Consider the following 21310-nt stretch of genomic DNA (forward strand, 5'->3'; position numbering starts at 1 on the left):
TAGCATATTAATAGAGTTTACTTTGTATTTAAAAAATAGAATGTGCCATACATGTGTATCATAGAAATATACAAATTATAGAATTCAATGCAATTTAATTACAGACTATTTTTTTTTTTTTTTTTTTTTTTTTTTTTTTATTAATTAGTTTCAGGTGCACAAGACAAAGCAAAACTTAGACATTTATCATTTATATCCCTCACACTGTGTGAACCCCCCTCCCCCCATCCACTATCCCTCTGTACGTTCCCAAAACCTCTCACCTTCCCTGCCCATCTAGCAACCCTCAGTTTTTCCTCCATGTTTCCAAAACTGTTTCTGATTAGTTCATTCACTTATTCTTTTCTTTAGATTCCACATATAAGTGAGATCATATGGTATTTGTCTTTCTCTTTCTGACTTATTTCACTTAACATAATGTTCTCTAGGTCCATCCATGTTGTTGCAAATGGTAAGATTTCTTTCTTCTTTATGGCTGCGTAATACTCCATTGTATAAATGTACCACAGTTTCTTAATCCAGTCATCTACTGATGGGCATTTCGGTTGTTCGCAGGTCTTGGCTATTGTATATAGTGCTGCAATAAACATAGGAGTGCATAAAGATTTTTGAATTGGAGTTTTGGATTTCTCCGGATAGATACCTAGGAGTGGGATTGCTGGATCATAAGGTAGTTCCATTTTCAGATTTTTGAGATATCTCCAAACTGTTTTCCATAGTGGCTGCACCAATCTGCATTCCCACCAACAGTGCACCAGCGTTCCCTTTTCTCCGCATCCACGCCAGCACTTGTTGTTTGTTGATTTATTGATGATAGCCATCCTGACTGGGGTGAGGTGGTATCTCATTGTGGTTTTTATTTGCATTTCTCTAATGGTTAGTGAGGTTGAACATTTCTTCATATGTCTGTTTGCCATCTGTGTGTCCTTTTTAGAAAAATGTCTCTTCATGTCCTCTGCCCATTTTTTAATTGGGTTGTTTGGGAGTTGAGTTGAGTGAGTTTTTATAAATTTGTGATATTAACCCCTTATCAGATATATCATTGGCAAATATCTTTTCCCAATCAGTAGGATCCCTTTTTGTTTTATTGATGGTTTCCTTTGCTGTGAAAAAGCTTTTTAGTTTGATGTAATCCCACATGTTTATTTTTCCTCTTACTTCCCTATATCAGTAAAAATCTTACTCCGGGTAATGTCTGTGAAGTTTCTTCCTATATTTTCTTCTAGGAATTTTATGGTTTCAGATCTTACATTTAAATCTTTAAGCCATTTTGAATTTATTTTTGTATGTGGTGTAAGGAGGTGATCCAGCTTCATCTTTTTGCATGTGTCTGTCCAAGTTTCCCAGCACCATTTATTGAATAGACTGTCTTTACCCCACCGTACATTCTTGCTTCCATTGTCATAGATTAAGTGGCCATATAGGCATGGATTTATTTCTGGACTCTCTATTCTGTTCCATTGATCTATGGGTCTGTTTTTATGCCAGTACCATGCTGTTTTGATTACTGTAGCCTTGTAGTATAATTTGAAGTCAGGTATTGTTATACCTCCCACTTTGTTCTTATTTCTCAAGATTGTTGAAGATATCCGGGGTCTTTTGTTATCCCATATAAATTTTAGGATTATATGTTCTATTTCTGTGAAAAATGTCGTTGGTAGTTTGATAGGAATTGCGTTGAATATATATATTGCCTTAGGCAGTATGGACATTTTAACTATATTAATTCTTCCTATCCATGAACATGGTATGTGTTTCCATCTATTTGTATCTTCTTTCATTTCTTTCTTCAGTGTCTTATAATTTTCTGAGTACAGATCTTTTACTTCTTTGGTTAAATTTATTCCCAGGTATTTTATAGTCTTTGGAGCAATTGTAAATGGAATTGCAATTTCTCCTTCTGATGTTTTATTATTGGTATATACAAATGCAACTGATTTCTGAATATTAATTTTGTATCCTGCTACTTTACTAAATTCATCTATCAGCTCTAATAGTTTCTTGGTGGAGTCTTTAGGGTTCTCTAAATATAGTATCATATCATCTGCATATAATGACAGTTTTACTTCCTCCTTACCGATTTGGATGCCTTTTATTTCTTTTTCTTGTCTGATTGCTGTGGCTAGAACTTCCAGCACTATGTTGAATAGAAGTGGAGAAAGTGGGCAGCCTTGCCTTGTTCCTGATTTTAAGGGAATGGTTTTAGTTTTTCCCCATTGAGTATGATGTTAGCTGTGGGTCTATCATATATGGCCTTTATTATGTTGAGATATGATCCTCTATTCCCACTTTCTTAAGGGTTTTTATCATGAATGGCTGCTGAATTTTATCAAATGCTTTTTTGATATGATCATATGATTTTTATTTTTCATTTTGTTAATGTGGTGTATCACATTAATTGATTTGGATGTTGAACCACCCTTGCATACCAGGGATGAATCCCACTTGATCATGGTGTATAATCTTTTTAATATATTGCTGAATTCTGTTTGCTAGTATTTTGTTGAGGATTTTTGCATCTATGTTCATTAGCGATATCGGCCTGTAGTTTTCTTTTTTTGTGGTGTCTTTGTCTGATTTTGGGATCAGGGTGATAGTGGCTTCGTAAAAAGTGTTTGGGAGTCTTCCTCTCCTCTGGATTTTTTGGAAGAGTTTGAGGAGAATAGGTGACAATTCTTTTTGGAACGCTCTGTAAAATTCACCTGTAAAGCCATCTGGTCCAGGGCTTTTGTTTGTTGGGAGATTGTTGATTACTGATTCAATTTCCTTGGTGGTAATCAGTCTATTCAGGTTTTCTGTCTCCTCTTGAGTTAGCCTTGGGAGGTTGTATGCATCTAGGAAATTGTCCATTTCTTCCAGGTTGTCAAATTTGTTGGCATACAGTTGCTCATAGAAATTTCTTAGGATTTTTTGTATCTCTGCAGTGTCTGTTGTCACTTCTCCTCTTTCATTACTGATTTTATTAATTTGGGTCCTCTCTCTCAATGAGTCTGGCTAAAGGTTTGTCAATTTTGTTTATCTTCTCTAAGAACCAACTCTTGGATTCATTGATCTTTTGTATTGTTTTTCTGGTTTCTATTTCATTTATTTCCGCTCTGATCTTTATTATCTCCTTCCTTGTACTCCCTCTCCAGATCCCTTAAGTGTGAAGATAAACTGTTGATTAGTGATGTTTCTTGTTTCTTTAGGTAGGCCTGCAGTGCTATGAACTTCCCTCTTAGGACTGCTTTCGCTGCATCCCATAGATTTTGGGTCGTTGTATTTTCATTTTCGTTTGTCTCGAGATATCTTTTGATTTCTTCCTTGATCTCCTGTTTGACCCATTCATTGTTTAGTAACATATTATTCAGCCTCCATGAATTTGTGTGTCTTCCAGTCTTTTTCCTGTAGTTCATTTCTAATTTCATAGCACTGTGGTCAGAGAAGACAATTGGTATGATTTCAATTTTCTTAAATTTATCCAGACTTGCTTTGTGGCCTAACATATGGTCTATCTTGGAGAATGTTCCATGTGCGCTTGAGAAGAACGTGTATTCTGCAGCATTGGGGTGGAATGCTCTGAAAATATCGGTTAAATCCAAGTGGTCCAATGTGTCATTTAAGGCTGTTGTTTCCGTATTGATTTTCTGTCTGGAAGACCTGTCCCTTGTTGTCAGAGGTGTGTTGAAGTCCCCTACTATGATAGTGTTACTGTTGATCTCCATCTTTATGTCAGTCAATATCTGTTTTATATATTTAGGTGCTCCTATGTTGGGTGCATAGATGTTTACTAGGGTTATATCCTCTTGTCGAATTGATCCCTTTATTATTATATAGTGTCCATCTTTGTCTTTTAATATTTTCTTCATTTTAAAGTCTATTTTGTCAGAGATAAGTATTGCAACTCCAGCTTTTTTCTCATTTCCATTTGCATGGAATATCTTACTCCAACCCTTCACTTTTAGCCTGTGTGTGTCTTTTGATCTGAGGTGAGTCTCTTGTATACAGCATATACAAGGGTCTTGCTTTCTTATCCATTCAGCCACCCTATGTCTCTTGATTGGAGCATTTAAACCATTTACATTTAAAGTGATTATTGATAAGTACATAGTTATTGCCATTTTTAAATTTGTGGATAAGTTGTTTTCGTCTTTCTTCTATTTACAGAAGTCCTTTTAGTATTTCTTGCAATGCTGGCTTGGTGGTAATGAATTCCTTTAGCTTATTCTTTTCTGGGAAGCTCTTTATCTCCCCGTCGATTTTAAATGATAGCCTTGCTGGATAAAGCAACCTAGGTTGTAGGCCTTTGTTTTCCATCACTTTGAGTATCTCCTGCCACTCCCTCCTGGCCTTCAATGTTTCTGCAGAAAAGTCATTTGATAGTCTTATGGGAGTTCCCTTGTATGTAACCCTCTGTCTTTCTCTTGCTGCTTTTAGGATTCTCTCTTTGTCTTTAATCTTTGCCATTTTAGCTATAATGTGTCTTGGAGTGGACCTGTTTGGGTTTATCCTGGTTGGAACTCTCTGCACTTCCTGGACTTGTATGTTGGTTTCCTTCATCAGGTTAGGGAAATTTTCAGACATTATTACTTCAAATATGTTCTCAATCCCTTGTTTCTTCTCTTCACCTTCTGGTATTCCTATGATGCGCATGTTGTTGCGCTTGATGTTATCCCATAGGTCTCTTAAACCATCTTCATTGTTTTTTATTCTTTTTCTTTCTGTTGTTCTGTTTGGGTGATCTCTGCTAACTTGTCTTCTAAGTCGCTGATTCGATCCTCTGCTTCATCTAACCTGCTGTTAATTCCTTCAAGTGAGTTCTTTATTTCGGTAACTGTGTTCTTTAGTTCTAACTGGTTGTTCGTTATGATTTCTACATCCTTCTTGATGTCCTCTCTAAGTTCCTTAAACATTCTTATCATCAGTATTCTGAACTCTGTCTCTGACAGTTTGGTTACCTCTGCTTCATTTAGTTCCATTTCTGAAGGTTTCTTCTGTTCTTTTATTTGGGATATGTTTCTTTGTTTCCTCATTCTGGCTGACTCTCTGTGTTTGGTGCTCTAAAAGTGACTCTTGTGTTGTGTATATTGTCCTGTTAAAGAAGATCCTTAATTGCTTTTCGCTTGTGAGTAGGTGGAGTTAACTCCTAGGCTGACTAGTTGTGAGACTTGGCTTTGCCCACGCAGGGTATTCTGCTGCGTGAGGATTGACCGCTTAGATGTGGTTTGCCCTTTGGCCTCTATGTGCCTGTAAAGAATCCCCTCTGAGTGTGTCACTTGTAGGTCAAACCCGGTAGTACTCTGGCTTGGTCTGGAGTTGGCCGCTGGGTATGTTGAATCTTGTGCCTCTTAAGCTGGGCACTGGTAGGGCAATTACAGAACAAAGCAAATCACCAAGCACAACAATAACAACAAGGAAAAAGTCAAATACATTCACATGTAAAAAAACAATCGACAACCCCCACTCGACATAGGCAAAGATGTCAGAAATATAAAGACAAATCAAAACAGAACAAAAAAAAAACAGCGCCAGTTGTGGCTTAAGCCCACCAAGTAATCTCCAGGTTGTTCTCAGCTATAGCACAGAGTCCCCACTCGACACAGGCAAAGATGTCAAAAATATAAAGACAAATCAAAACAGAACAAAACAAGCAAACAAACAAACAAACAAACAAAAACCACAGCGCCAGTTGTGGCTTAAGCCCACCAAGTGATCTCCAGGTTGTTCTCTGCTATAGCATAGAGTCCCCACTCGACACAGGCAAAGATGTCAAAAATATAAAGACAAATCAGCACAGAACAAAAAACAAACAAACAAACAAAAGCAAACAAACAAAAAACAAACAAACAAACAAAAAACACAGCGCCAGTTGTGGCTTAAGCCCACCAAGTAATCTCCAAGTTGTTCTCTGCTGTAGCACAGAATCCCCACTCGACACAGGCAAAGATGTCAAAAATATAAAGACAAATCAACACAGAACAAAAAACAAACAAACAAACAAAAAACAAACAAACAAAAAACAAACAAACAAACAAACAAACAAAAAACACAGCGCCAGTTGTGGCTTAAGCCCACCAAGTAATCTCCAAGTTGTTCTCTGCTGTAGCACAGAATCCCCACTCGACACAGGCAAAGATGTCAAAAATATAAAGACAAATCAAAACAGAAAGAAAAGAAAAGAAGAAAAAAAAAAAAAAAAAAAAAAAGACAGCGCCAGTTGTGGCTTAAGCCCACCAAGTAATCTCCAAGTTGTTCTCTGCTGTAGCACAGAATCCCCACTCGACACAGGCAAAGATGTCAAAAATATAAAGACAAATCAAAACAGAAAGAAAAGGAAAAAAAGAAAAAAAAAAAAAAAAAAGACAGCGCCAGTTGTGGCTTAAGCCCACCAAGTAATCCCCTGCGTATTGTGCAGGTAGAGCCGGTCACCTGATGCCCAGAGTGACTCTGAGGCTGCAGCTTTAGATGCGTGGGGCTGAGGGGTCTGGACAGTAGGTTTTACAAAGTCAACTGAAAGCTGAGTGCTGTATATACCACTTGCTGCTGATCCCTCGGAGTGCCTCCGCCGGTGTAATTGCCACGCCCTAAGCAGGCCCGAAAGGGTGGGGGCTGGGGGACGAAACCGGGGTCTTGTCTTTCCCAGCCCAGCTGGCACAGGCCAGAAACGGTGGTACCTGGGGGTGGATGAGTCTTCTGTCTCCTAGTCCAGGGCAAACCACACTCTTCTCAGCCTCTTCCCTGGACCAAAGCCAGCGGCCAGTCTTCCCTTAGCCCAAACCCCAAGGCTCCTCTGTAATCTGACACTGCTCTTCAGATCAGGAGCCAGTTTAAGTCTCTGGAAGGGTGGGGTAGGATTGGAAGAGCAGGGGCCCAGGTATGGAGTTTAATAGTCTCAAATGCTAGATATCCTCCCTCTGAGGGAGAGGTCTGCTGTGGGACGCAAAGTAGAGTCCGGCACTTGGCTTTTGTGTTCTCTCTTTTGTCCTGGGAACCCCTGCGTCTCTGCAGCTGGGGATGTGTTTGCCCCGCTCTAGGCTGGCTAGAAAGGGTGGGGGCTGGGGATGGAAGGAGGGCGGAAGATTCCCAGCTCCTAGCCTCCTCCCTGGGCCCGCCTGTCTTGTGCGTGCCGGGGCTCCAAGGCGCCTCTGTAATCTGCCGCTGCTCCTTAGTGCAGGGGCTAGATCAAGTCTCTAGAAAGGCGGGGGTAGGGTCAGAAGAGCGGGGGAAGGTGCCCAGGCACGGAGTCTGTGTTCCTTGTCCGGCCCAAGGACCAACTGAGGTTATTAGCTGAAGTTAATGCTGGATATGCTGCCCCTGCAGCGGGAGAGGTCCGCTGTGGGACGCAGGGCAAAACGCCCACCTCGTGGCTTCCGGGCTCTCCTCCGTCCTGGGATATCCTGCGTATCTGTAGCCGTGGGTGTGGGCTGGAATTTCACAGGCACAGGTGCGGAGCAGATTTCCACAACCCGAGGGTGGGGGCCGAATTTCTACCGCCACAGGTGTGGACCGCGATCCCAACCCGCGTCCCCACCGCCGCCGCAGGTGCGGCGTGTCTCCGCTCCGCTCCCTTCCTTCTTCCCCTGCTCGCCCAATTTTTCCCCACCTGCAAGAAATCCCTGCGCGAGTCTCTTCGCTGTTCTGCGTGATGAGCAGAGAGTCCTTTGATGGGTTATAAGCTTCCCGTTTCTGATAAGATCCGACGGAGAACTCAAAAAGTGCGCCCCGCTGCCGCCATTGCTATGACGTCTTACAGACTATTTTTAAAAGGTAGCTATTTCACATTACGTTTAAATTATATGTGATAAAAATTCTTTGTGGAATCTAAATGGAAAGGAAACCATATACCCAGGCCATTCCTGTGAGCAAAACTGCCTTCCATTCAATGTGAAAAGCTCTGCATAACTTCACCCTAACAATCACCTCCCTCACCCCCAAAATAAAATTACAGTCTAAGTTAAATATCAAACCAAAAAGTACTAAAAAGATTCTTGCAAATGCCTTGCCCCTGGCTTCTGAAATGGCCTGAGCCAGTATTATTTCTACTACACTGTATTTGTTTATTCCACCATTTACCCCAAATGCAGCCTTGCAAAGGCTCATATCAGACTCTTAAGAACCATTAAATGCATACTGAATGCTTAAATATTTAACAGTGGTCATCACTAAGAGGTGAGATTGCAGGATTGCAGGCAGCTTTTTTTGCCTCTTCATGTATTTTCCGGGTTTCCTGATTTCTTCTTTTTTTTTTTTTTTTTTAATGAGCACAGATTACTTCTATAAGTGGAAAAAATTCACTAAAGTTCTTCATATACACAAAATAGTAAATCTATGATTGTGGGTCATAAAACATTCATATTAACATATGAATATTCCAAATACTATCTGTTTTTTACAGAGATCTAAAGGTGTACAGGATGGTAAAGGAACCAAGCTTCCACCCCCAGATTCCATCTATTTAGGTGTTAGGTGGCACTCCTTGACAAAGAGACTAGGCAGCTATTTGGGGCCTAGAGAACAGCATGGAAGCAGTTCTGGGGGCGGGCGTGGGACTTGAGAACAGAGGGCAGGAGAAGGCGTGATTGCACTGAAGGGAACTGGCAAGAGGAAAGTGAATGAGGGAGGTGAGATAGGTGGGAGCAAATTGGCAGAGAACACAGGCTGCAAGTAATTAGACTTGAAGAGTAAAGGAGGGATGGAGAGAGCTAAGGTAGAACGCTTACAGAAGGAGATGAGCAGATAATAGCAGCAGAATTGTACTCATGGGACTCACGTGGTAGAATTAAAGCCAAAGGAGATCTTTCAGAGGAACTGGATCATCCCCTTTATCTCACAGAAGGGGAAACTGAGGCCTGAGAGGCTAAACAGTGCTCAGTGGTTAGCCTCTCAGGGTGGCATGGTCAGGAGACAGCAGTGGATTCAGCAACACAACAACTGAAACTTGTAAAGGGAAAGGATGGGAAAAGGCAGTAAGTTCCAGCTTTGACATGGGTGGTCAGCAGTCATCCAGGCAGATCAGTTAGGGCAGAGTGAAAACCTGGGGCTTAGACAGAAATTTTGGTGGACAAGAAGGTTTGGGAGTCATTTTCAGAAATAATATTACCAAGGCTATGAAAACTTAATAATAATATGTTCATTGGTAAATGCTCCTAGCATTTATTTTGTAAATCAGAAATTATAGAATATACTGTTCACTCATATATTCGTAAATACTGTAAATTTCAGCTTTGAGGTAAAAAATAAATGTTTCCTTGGCACCACGCTCTAACATGCTTAGTCTATAACTGTTCACCTCATATCCAACTAGGAGATTGGATACAAATCTATACAGCTGAATTAAAAGTGAACAATTTCAACACTATTGTTTGGTTTATAAAATAATTATATTGCAAAAAACATGTTAAGTGGATTTTTTTCCACATTTCATCTTATGTTTGACATGATGTTTAACACAACCATGAGACCTAAAGATTCCTCTCTAATTAAGGCAAATTAGAGAAATAAGTATTATCAAATTAGTAATTCCTATCAGACCATGGGTATGATATAGTCCTTCAAAACTTATTTCCATCACTAAATTCCCAGAGTGGCATTCAAGACCAGCTAAGGCCCTGATTCTTTTCTTTTCTTTTTTTGTTTAGTTTTACCTTTTCCCTCCAGTTTTACTGAGAAATAATTGACATACTTGTACATCATTGTGTAAGTTTAAGGTGATGGTTTGATTTATGTATATTATGAAATGAGTACCACAATAGGGTTAATTAATATCCATCATCTCACAGCTACAAGAAAAAAAAATTTCACCTTCTGATCTACTCTCTTCATGACTTTCCTATATGTTATCCAACTGTTAATTATAGTCATCATGCTCTACACTACATCCTAGTACTTACTTCTCTTATAACTGCAAGTTTGTATCTTTTTGACTACCTTTCTCCAATTCCGTCTCCCCCACCCTGCTTCTGGTAACCACAAATCTGATCTGTTTTTCTGTGAGTTTGACAGGTTTTTGTTTTGTTTTGTTTTTTAGATTCCACATATAAGTGAGATCATATAGTATCTGTCTCTCCTTCTCTGACTTATTAGCATAATGTATTCAAGGTTCATCCATGTTGTTGAAAACGGTAGGACTTCGTCATTTTTTATGGCTGAATAATACTCCATGGGGTGTGTGTGTGTGTGTGTGTGTGTGTGTGTGTGTGTGTGTGTGTATGTGACAATGTCTTTATCCATTCATCATCAGTGAGCACTTAGGTTGTTTCCATGTCTTGGCTATTGTAAACAATGCTGCTATGAACATGAGAGGCAAATATTTTTCTCGCTAGTGTTTTTGTTTCCTTTGGATATAATCCCAGAAGTGGAACTGTTGGATCATATGGTAGTTCCAATTTTAGTTTTTTGAGGAACCTCCATAATGTTTTCCATAGTGGCTGCACCCATTTACATTCCCACCAACAGTGCACAAGGGTTCCCTTTCCTCCACATCCTTGTCAGCATTTGTTATTGCTTGTCTTTTTGATGCTGTAATGCCCTTATTCTTAATTCCACTCATCAGTGAAAAGAATGAAGTGCAATGTCCAGGTTATTGAGTTAGGCATTTGAGAAGGTGTAACTATTGCTAGACCCCCTGTGATATGTTCAAAGGACACTGGCACAATGAAAATACACGCCTTTGAGTGTGGGAATGATGAAGGTACCAGAGATGTCCATGCCTCATTCTCAATGCATTTTGCTCTGAATTCAGTCATTTTTATTTAATTTTCCTGATTCATATTTCCAGACAACACTGACTCTGCATAATGGGTTTTGTACAACATGTCAATTTAGAGTGCCTTTATCCTCGACTAAATATATATATATATATATATCATGTTATTGAAAATAGAAACTCATTCCAAAGTTTGGATCTTGATTTTTAATATTTATGTCATAATCTCACAGGCACTAGTCTAGATGCTTTTGCGAGCATTTGCTCATTTAATCTTCACAAGAACCCTAAAGGATAGGTACTGCAACTTAAGGAGAGGAAACTGAGGCAAAGAGAGGTTAAATAAATTGCCCAATATCACAGAGCAAAAAGCAGAGGAGAAGCATTTGACCCCCAGTGATGTGGCTGTACTGTCTTCCCATTATTGCCTCAGACACTCACACATTTGTTCAACAAACTTTGAATAGATTTGGGGAAACAAATGACACTATCAGACCACCGAGAGCTACAGTACTTTGCATCCTAGTCATCAACTGTCTAATAATTGGAATCAATTTATAATGAAACTTCTGTTATTTCAATCACTAAATTCCTGTGGACTAACATTCAAGAGAAGCTGAGGCCTTTCAGAGGAGCTGGGTGACTTATTTGTCCTACTCCTCAGAATAAAAATTCACTTAAAGTTGAAACCATGCACATATTTGCACATATGCACACATACATGTGCACGCACATAAACACACACACACACAGAAACAGACCTCATGTCATCCCTAAAAGGAAATAACACAATGCTAACACAAAATTAGACATAAATTGTAATCTATTGCATAAAAAAGACTCCCTAAAAATTTAAAAGAATGGAAAAAAAAAACCCCACCTCAATGAGTTTTAAAGCCCATTAAGGGTATTTAGTAAAAGCGATAATAGGAACAACCAAACCACAATAATTCAAACTTTCCAAATTATCTGTAATTGGATTTCTTTCTGCTTTCAGAGTAAGGTATGATTTTTTTAAAAAACAGATTTATTGAATATTTCTTAAACAGACTAACCAAACCACACAATACAGAAAAACACTGCTGAAAGGCAAATCATTGCATCAACATCAATACAATAATTATATCAGACATATTAATAGCTGATAGGAGTGCCTTAAACGTGTGATACAGAACAAACAATAAATAACATTTGGACGTGAATCAAAGGAAGAGGTGGCTTGTCATTGACTTTCCTCCAGGGACAATGGAAAAAAATATGACATTTAATATATTCAAACTTCTGGCATTTTTCATTATAGATGTTTTTAACAAACCTAGATCAAAACAGCCTAAGTGTAGAAATATATTAAATATGTATGCCTAACAATCCTTTTCAATCAAAAGTCTTTTCAGAAATTGAATACTAGTAATTGAAACTTTTGTTTCCACTCTTACATTTTATAAAGCTCAATTCAACAACTAGTCTTTTTCAGTAAATTCTAAACACAAGAAAAACACAAAATAAGACACCTTACAACGCAAACTGCAATTCAACAAGCAATTCAGTTTAATCCAATGCCCATCTTCCAGGGATCCATCATGGAAAGCATCATACTAGGCAAGCAAGAAATCACCAACATTGCCCTCGGAGTTGTAACTCTTGGGAGAGATAGGCATGCAAACACGTGCCTGTAATACACCAGAGGACGAAATATGTGCACCAGGAGCAAAAGGCTTTGGCAATGAGGAGCAAGGTAGGTTCATTCTAACTGGAGGGGAGAGGATGGGAAGATGAAGGGGAAATATTAGAAGGCTCCTTAGAGGTGTCTGACCTGAGCCTGGTAGGAAAAGCAGACCTTTGAGAAGCATCAATGAAAAAGACCAGGGCATTCCCGGCCCCCAGGCTGGGGACAGACAGCACACGGAAAGGCACAGAGGCAGGCAAGTGCTGGCTGGGAAGGCAGGAGCCAGGATGGGGACACAGTTGGTGTGGAGGAATAGAGAAGAAATTAGGAAGGCCTGCCACTGTTAGAATTATATTCCATTAATAGTTGAAGAAAAATTAAAGTTGAAATCTAAAAATGAGAAAAGGTCTCATTTCCTAAAATATACTTCCCAACTTTAACGTATGTGTGATGTCTCTCTTGGTAAATAAATAATGGAAAATAGAACAACATGTGCTAAACTTTTTAAGTATCCCGTGCACAAATTCATGTGCACAGCACAGATAAGGTCTTGTTTTGACGAGGCACAAAATATTTTAAGCAGCACATTTTGGTAGGCAACAGAAATGCAAGTTATCTTTAACTAATATTGGCACATTAGAAACAGAAACTACATTAAAGGTAAATTCCAGTTATTGCAAATTTAAGTGCCACTCCTCACCAAGTTCAAAATCATAAATGTGTGCAATATGTTGTCTGAAATCAATTCCATGGGTCATGTTCCCCTCCTAAATGCCTAAGCCCTTAAAAAGAACTTGGGATGTGGCTTACTTCCCCCACTTTGGTTTGAGAGCCACGGAGGTTATACACCGTTATGTTGTTGCTTCTCCAGTTTCTGATACAAATATTTTCGATGCTTCAAAAGCTTAATTTACTGGATGATGCCTCCAAGGCACACCCCATAAACAAGATACCGTCACCATTACCAAAGCGTGGCAGGGTCAAGAGTGAGACATTTCATGGTAACCGAAGTTACCAATCGAGCTAAATCATATCATGTGGGGCCTCCAGAAGTGCTGATGAAATATGGGAACAACAGACAGCTGTTTTCACTTCAGACACTATCCCCACTGCTCTGTGAAAGGGCTTTGAGTAATGCAAGTTTCTCTTGGGCCTTTGCCTGAATGTCATCACCACCTGGCACTGACATTCCAATCAGCCAGACCACTCTGTCCTCCTCGGAGCTGTAGGGAATGTAATCTACATCCAGTCAGAATATAATTTACTGTCCCACTCATGCCTTACTGTTTCTTATAGTGTTGCTGTTTTTCATGGCCCCTGAAAAGAAACAGCACAAAGGTGGGCCTCACCCCCAGCCTCCGGCAAGGCCATGGGGATGTCCTGCATGAACAGCAGGAATCACACAGCTAAATCAAGTATGCTTTCCTGGATCTGCCAGTGACAAGGAGGCAGGAGTAGCAGAGGTCACGAAAATTGGGTCTGCTGAATATGGACTTACCTTGGCGGATGAAAGTTTGGCTGGTATCCAGCAAAATATCACAGCCCTCTACTATCATTCTTTCTATGGCAAGATTCTTCCTTATGTTTTCAGTGTCACTCACTTCATCGTGCATTATCCTGTCAGACACAACACAGACAGTATCAGTGTAAGAGATATTTTCTATTGCCCTAGCAGGTAATCAAAGAAGAGCTCCACCTGGGAACTTGTATCAATGTAACTGGGGCTGTGGGGGAAGCAGACTGGCTGTCCAGGCTTCAACAAGTTATGACCCAAAGCAAGGCCAATGTACATCATGACTCTAAATGATAACTAGGGCAGTGATCAATGAATGTCCTAGGAATGCTGCTTGCAAATGCAACAGGAAAGCAACGTATTACGAACAGCTCCCTTCATTGAAATTAGGATTCCCTTTCTTAGAAGCAGAGTAAACTAGAGACCTTTGCATCATTTATCCCATATAAGCTAAAGAAACACAGATATAAATAACTGCCTGATACACTGAAAAGTCACTGATAAATCCAAAATATACATTCTGCAGCTTCTTGACAAATATGAATACAAAAATGTAACAACAAAAAATCATTTTTCTGTTACTCTGAAAGAAATGCAAACATTCCCAAACTTAAATCAGAATACACCCAATCTCACGAACTAGCATTAAACTTGCAGGTGAATCTAAGAAGCTGGATTGTGTCTTGCCTCTCACTCCACGGACACACAGACTACTAACTTGCACTTCCCCATATCAAGCCTTTATTATAAATTCTCCACATACCTGGACAGTTCCTCAAGTTTTGATTTAGCAAACTCCAGACTTTTCCTCTCCACATGCTCATGGGGTGTATGAGCTAGGAGCTCATGAAGTGTAATGATGTACCTGGGGATCTAAATGCAAAGGCCAGTGTGAGCGTGAGGTTGGGCTGAGAAACACCCGGACGTTCCCTGGTGTGTCGTCATCACATCTGAGGAGCTCATCTCTCCTCTGGCAGTTTTGTTTTACAATTCTATTTTTTAAGAAATAGATTCAAACTAAACTACGCTTCAAACTTCACACACACGTGCACGCACACACACACACACACACTTCACCAAGAACATATGAAAACAGTAATAAAATATTATGCTACAAAGAAACAACTGTTTCTTTAGATTTTTTTAATATAATCATACATTTCTTAATCATAATTTTTGAAAATTGGTTCATAGGGAAACGGATTTAACTATCATCAACTCATTTGAGTCTGTATTTTATGTGTATTTGCCTTTTAGCAATTTTTTTAAAAAAAATGACAATCCTACTGCAATGTTCTCTTTAAGGATTAAAATGGGAGAAGAAGATACATTCATCCTTTTTACATTCTGATCCTGCTTTACCTCAATTCATCCTTCCAGCAGTAAAAAGTATTATTTAATTAGATTATTTACTTATACTTTTGTTTATGAACAGACTATCTGAATTCCATGAAAGGCAGAAATTCCACCAATCCCATGAAGGTTTTAATAGACCACAGTAGAGATTTAACTCAAATTATAGTGATTCAACATATTTATTCTTTTACTGGATTAGAAACTAAATTTTTTTAGAAAGCAGGGGCAATGAGTTTAATTTTAATAGTAACATATGTGAACAATAGCTACCATAACACTGCCCACTGTGGGTCAGATTGGTGCTCAAGGTTTGTACATGCATCAAGTCCTCCAGAAACACAGGATTATTCCCTGTTTTACAAATAAGAAAACAAAGTGTAGAGAGGTTCGGTAACTTGCCCAAGGTGGCCTCATAGTAAACAACAGAGCCAACCCTGAGCCCAGCTCTGACCAGTGCACTAACCCAGTGTGTCTCTTCTGTGGAACTGGGGTCTCACTCAGCACTTGAAAGGATCTCTGAGAACGAAGAAAAGAAAACAGCTTCCGAGGGCCCGTGGGGTAGCCCCTTCCATTCTGACCGGAGGCGTTAGTGGCTCTATATCCACAGATCTACTTTTACTCTCATGCAGGTGGTGGTCTTCATTGGGTTATTTACTAATATTCACTGAGTGTCCACATTTATGCACGAGGCACGGAGGGCACAACCAGCAGCACAGACATCCATCTGAAGCCCCTACTCTGGAATCTCTCCTAGAAAATGTCATCAAGTCAAAGTTTCGGCAGTGTACAGACTTCTTAGCCATAGGAGGGTGGGGCACAGGAGACCCCTCCCTTTGAAGGAAGGATGTAGGATGCTTTCTGCCTCTCTCCATCCCAGAAACTTCTCACTAAAACAGCCTGTAGGGATGTCCCACTTGGCGAAGGCTCTTGGGATAAGGATGCTTTCAAATATCTCTTTTGCATAATCCCATGATTGATAAAAGTTTGGCTCTAAATTAGTAGTTCTACAAGAAAATCAAGGCAACCAACAGCTAATGTGCTCAGTTTTTCATAACAAAAAGGGCAGGAGTGGGAGAGCCTGACTACTTATAATGCACTGAAAACCTACGAAACTAAGTTTAGTCGAAAGTTTCACCATCCTCCCCCATTAATTAAATCTATTTTAGAGAGCCCCTTGGCTAAGATTCAAGAGGATGGATTTGAAATTCAGTAACTGGCCCTTTCCAATTTCTAGTTGGAGGAATAAACAAGCCTGAAACTTCCAAAAAGCAGACCAAGTGGATGGCTCTCCGAAGAGCTCATCTGTATATTCAAGAGCTTATTATAAATCTGTTCCCAAAAAACCCAAGAATCATAGAAAGTGCTGTCTAGATGAATCATAATTCTGCTTTCAATTATGGAACAATACTTGTCAATTTATTAACATTAATTAGCTTGCTCTTCAGTTACAGTAAATAGGTGGCTACTTTCTGGAGAACAAGAACAGTGCTGTTCTTGTCAGAAGCATTTCATGATCCGCTCACCTATGGCCTTATGAGTAGCTGGAGCCCAGTGAAACAGTACCAGCCAAGCCACTGTCTTTGCTAAATAAACATTATGTTAATGACTACATTATTTTCCATAACAAATTTCTTGGCAACACTTGAACTTACTTGTCTGACAGTTCACTTGAGGGTAAATTCACTGCATCATTTAAGTTCTACAATGCCTCCATGTTTCCATAATTCAACATAGTTCTTTAACAGCAGCAATTGACTTACTTGACGAAGGGCACAGAATGAGGTAGAACACGACATTTTTCTACACATACACAGGCAAAAAGTCGCCAACCGCCTCTCCTTCTCCCTCTGCCCCACTCCTGCCCCTATATCTAGGCTCCAAAATAAGTCTGGGCAGAGGCCCTTGGTGGTATGAACTAGGGTCAAGGCTTCCATTGTTGTTAAACAGCAAAAATGTGCAACGCCCCAACCTCATCCCCAGGTGTCAGCCTACAGTGGAGCAAGGCAGAAGAACATTTGCTGAGATGCGTGCTGAGGGGATTGGATACCCCTGGATCACGTGAGGGAGCGAAGGCCTTCATGACTATTTCACCTCATTACTGAAAGGACCAAAAAGCAACAAAAAGAATAGAATGGGCATGGACCTCGTAAGAAACATCTTCAAGCATCTAGAAAGGGCCGTTCCCCCCACTGTTCCACATGGTCACTCCAAAGAGAGGGCAAGAGGGAGAGACGCCAACGGAACAAGACAGAGGAGAGACACCGAGGAGAATGAGGTCCATGGGCAGCAAACGCTGATGATTTCCCCTCTTGGTCTATTCAGAATAGTTATACAGCAGCAAGACAGTTATGGGAAAGCAAATAAATAAACAGCGCAAGGCAGTGCTCTTTCAATTTGCACATTTCTTGCAGTTGGACCGATTCTGGCTAAATTCTTTAAGTTGGTGGCTTTTCCCAGAACGATGGCTCTCACAAGCTGAGACCTTTGGTGACCCTGGTGTGAAAAAAACCTGGAAAATCTCAACGTCTGACCTGTTAGCTCAGTTCTAGGCTGTAGGGCCATCACTGTCTTGGTGGGCATGGGGTGGGGCCAGACTACCACCAGGCTCCTTGCAGCACCACAAAGTGATCCAACCCAAACTTTCAGAACCAGTCTAGTCTGTGTCGGATCACAGAGTCCATGAGCTAATGCTCTGGGAGACAACCAGAGGCCTGTTCCCTCAATTTTGAGTTTAAGAAATGGAGATTTAGGCTGGTTCCATATGACTGAAGGGGGAGCAAGACATCCAAGTCTCCTAAAGATTTCCAGTCCAGTGGTCTTTTTCTGACATTATGGGGATTCCTCAGGGTCAATCGAAATGCCAAGTCATTGTTATTGGGCTTCAATGCCAGGAGGAGGGAGGGAAAGGTGGCGGAATCTTAAAACATTGAGAGAGTCACATCAGGGGGATATAGTAGCACTTGGAAAGATATCAGTAGGCTGTGAAAAAGGGAGCTAGGAATCTCTCTGAATGTTCCGTGTGTCTTTCACAACTCTACCTTTGTATATTCACCTGAGTTGAGGTTGCTGAACAGATACAATCTAGGATATTTTAATCATCAGCTAGAGATAACTGCCAAAGATTCCAATAGAATCTCAGAAGAACACTGCATTATATAAAACCTGTTTCACTATAAATAAAATCGTAAATTACAATTTTGTATAAGGTTATCAAAAATAAAAGCCTTTTTTTGCTTTGAAGTTTTCCTTGTGAAATATTTTACAAATATTTCCTCAGAGAGGCAAAGGGTTCAAACAATTTAGTTCCATGAAAAAACCACAATAATATTATAAAGTTTCACTATACTTAAGTTGTTTCAGATGCATCCTTTTGGTTTTTAAAAATCTTCTATGGTGACTTCCAGAATTTCAAGCAGGATTGACAAACGCTAAGATAAACAATTATGAACCAGGGCAAAGTTTCTTTCTGAGGCTATAAAATGATGGGCTGGGGTCAGACATGCCTGTCCAGGGAGACAAAGTTCTCCACAGAAACCCTAACACACGTGATTAGGAGAATCAGTTTACCACATGACAATCTAGAGGGCTGGCTAGAAGCCCCATAAATTCCACAATGGGAACACTCGATGCTTTTCCAAAAGAACAGAATCAACACTTTTCAAAAGAACATGAGCTTCAATTCACATTTTGGCCTCTGCAGTTCTCACTCAAGAGCTCTTAATGGTAAAACCCTAGATGTAGGAAAGAACACAAGTGTACTTGATCCCTTGCTTTGCTCTGCTCTCACAGAGTGAATGTCAGGACAAGCCCCAGCCTCCCTGCAGCATCCTGACGGGGGCCAAGAGTCCCCAGGTCCAGCCAGTGCCTCTGACTCCTGTCTCCACAGCCTCTGTGACTGGGGAGGTCCTCCTTCTGCTCTCCAAAGCTCCAGCCAAGGGAGACTCAACAGCAATCACAACAAAAACAAAGACTTTCCCAGCATTCCACTCCATTCCTTAGGAACCTTTTATGCAACCAGCATACACTGGAACATTTGCACAGCATCCTATTTCTGTAAACCTAATAATATTTTTAAACATGCTGGAGGAGGAGACTTCATGGAAGAGGTCTGTGTGGAATCTTTCTGTAAAGGGAAAATTGTGCTGCTATTCAAAAAATCATTTTTTTATTTAATTGTCTCAAAAATGCCTGGTTTTCTTACATATGCTGGACAGAGAAAGAATGTGTGGCATAAATTTATTGATCCCTCAAACTCAAGATGACAAATGATACCTAGGTGCCATAATTCCTCACAAGGGATCCCTGCACATCTCACTCTGGTCAAACCAGGTATCAGAAACATCAAGCTGGAACCGATGACCTAAACAATACATCCCAGAGGACTTACCTGAAACATTGGATAGGTCAAGAATGTTTCCAGCATCCTCCCCTCGCAGGCAGGGTTGGCTTCATACTGTTTTAAAAGTTTGTCAAAATCTCTGTTTTGCTTACAATTGGCAAGCACTTGGAGACTGTACTGGTGATTACGCACAAATTCTTGATAAATGTTCAGCATGGGGAGCAAAATATCAAACAGATCAGCTGGAAAGAAGAAGTAAACATGGCAGTTTCTTCTGGTGATTGGTAATTTATCTAAGGAATGGGGAGAGGGTGGACTGGCTGTGTTCACTCAATGGGAGTGGCCGAGAGTGGCTCCCAGGACCAGGTGTCACACATGCATGGGGCCCCAGAGCAGATGCCTGAATGACTGATCTGATAGAATGTACCCCCACCCCCGGGGAAACACAGCCTAACTCTAGCCCCAAATAACTATGACAGGCCAGGAGAAAGGATATTAGGACAGGGCCTGAAGGCCAATGTGACAAATACCCAATAAGTTAAAGAAGCTCACAGGTCAACAGGAAAACGCAACAGCTTCAGCTGAATGATGTTGAAGTTATTTTCCTCTAATTGTAAGCATATTAAGAGAAAATCTTGTATCTCTAAAGCACGCACTTACCTAAAATTAAAGTAGGCCAGTTTGCTATCCTTGCCTTCAGTCCTTGATGAAATATTTCATGAAGAAACATGATTGTTTCACTGTAAAAAAAATTTAAAAATTATACAGTTTAGTCTTTAGCGGAGCCATTGCCACCCAGTGTGGGAAAATCTCCCTCCTTCACAACAGAAAAGCTTAGCGTTGATCTCATGCTGTCAGACTTCCACTCATGACCTCCTTTTTGCCGTCATCTGCAAACCCTCCAGCCACTCTTCTAACACCCTGAGCTCTGAGCGCCCAGCTCACTGTCAGTCTTTCCTCCAACACTGCTTCTGTCATAATTCTTGGTGACTCCAATATGCACACAAACCTGCCAGTATCCTGGCCTCTCGGGCCTTTGAACTTCTCTCCTCTGAGGATCTTATCCCATCTTAAAATACACACACACACACACACACACACACACACACACACACACACTTTTCTATACTTTTTTATTTATCTCCAGGTACTACCTTGTGTCTCTGCTCCTTTTCACATCAACCCTCCTTTGAAAGGGTTTTCTATACCCACTCTGTCCAGTTCCAATTCCCCATTCTCTCCTTCGTTCCCTCTATCTAATCTGGTTTTGGTTCCTCATTAAAATTACCAATAAGCTCCAAGTTGTTAAATCCAGTCAGTTCTCAGTTATCATTCTATTTGACCTCTTTTTGACATAGTTGTTTATTCCCTCTTGCTTTGGTCTCTAGGACAACCCATTCTGGTTTTCATCCTGCAACTCTAATTCATCCTCTTTACTATCATATTATAGCTCCTCTTCATCTTCCTAACCTCTAAACGTTGGAATATTCCAGGGCTCAGTCCTTGTTCCTCGTCTCTCATGCATCTGTATTCACTCCCTTGGAAACCTCATTCAGACTACAGCATTAAATACTATCTTTATGCTATTGGTCTCCCAAATTTATATCTCCAGCCCAGACTCCTACCTTAACTATATTACCGAGACTAATATCCAATCCCTGATCACTTGATTTCCCCATTTGGATGGCTAACAGAATCTCATGCTCAACAGGTCCAAGATGAAAACTCTTTACCTTTACCTTAAATCTGTTC

General features: G+C 40.3%; 1 protein-coding gene across 8 annotated transcripts in view; it reads right to left on the reverse strand.

The window, feature by feature from the left end:
* The window catches only part of RASGRF2 (Ras protein specific guanine nucleotide releasing factor 2), a 228828-nt gene that overhangs the window by 104880 nt on the left and 102638 nt on the right, over nt 1-21310 (reverse strand). For all 8 annotated transcript variants that reach the window (XM_074328781.1, XM_074328780.1, XM_074328779.1 and 5 more), the window contains exons 6-9: nt 20219-20298; nt 19607-19800; nt 14627-14736; nt 13849-13967 (exon numbers count right to left, since the gene is read on the reverse strand). In XM_074328781.1, coding sequence (XP_074184882.1) covers nt 13849-13967; nt 14627-14736; nt 19607-19800; nt 20219-20298 — 503 coding nt within the window. The remainder of the gene's footprint in view (nt 1-13848; nt 13968-14626; nt 14737-19606; nt 19801-20218; nt 20299-21310) is intronic.

This window comes from Rhinolophus sinicus, linkage group LG03 (assembly GCF_036562045.2).
Source record: "Rhinolophus sinicus isolate RSC01 linkage group LG03, ASM3656204v1, whole genome shotgun sequence".
Lineage (NCBI taxonomy): Eukaryota > Metazoa > Chordata > Mammalia > Chiroptera > Rhinolophidae > Rhinolophus > Rhinolophus sinicus.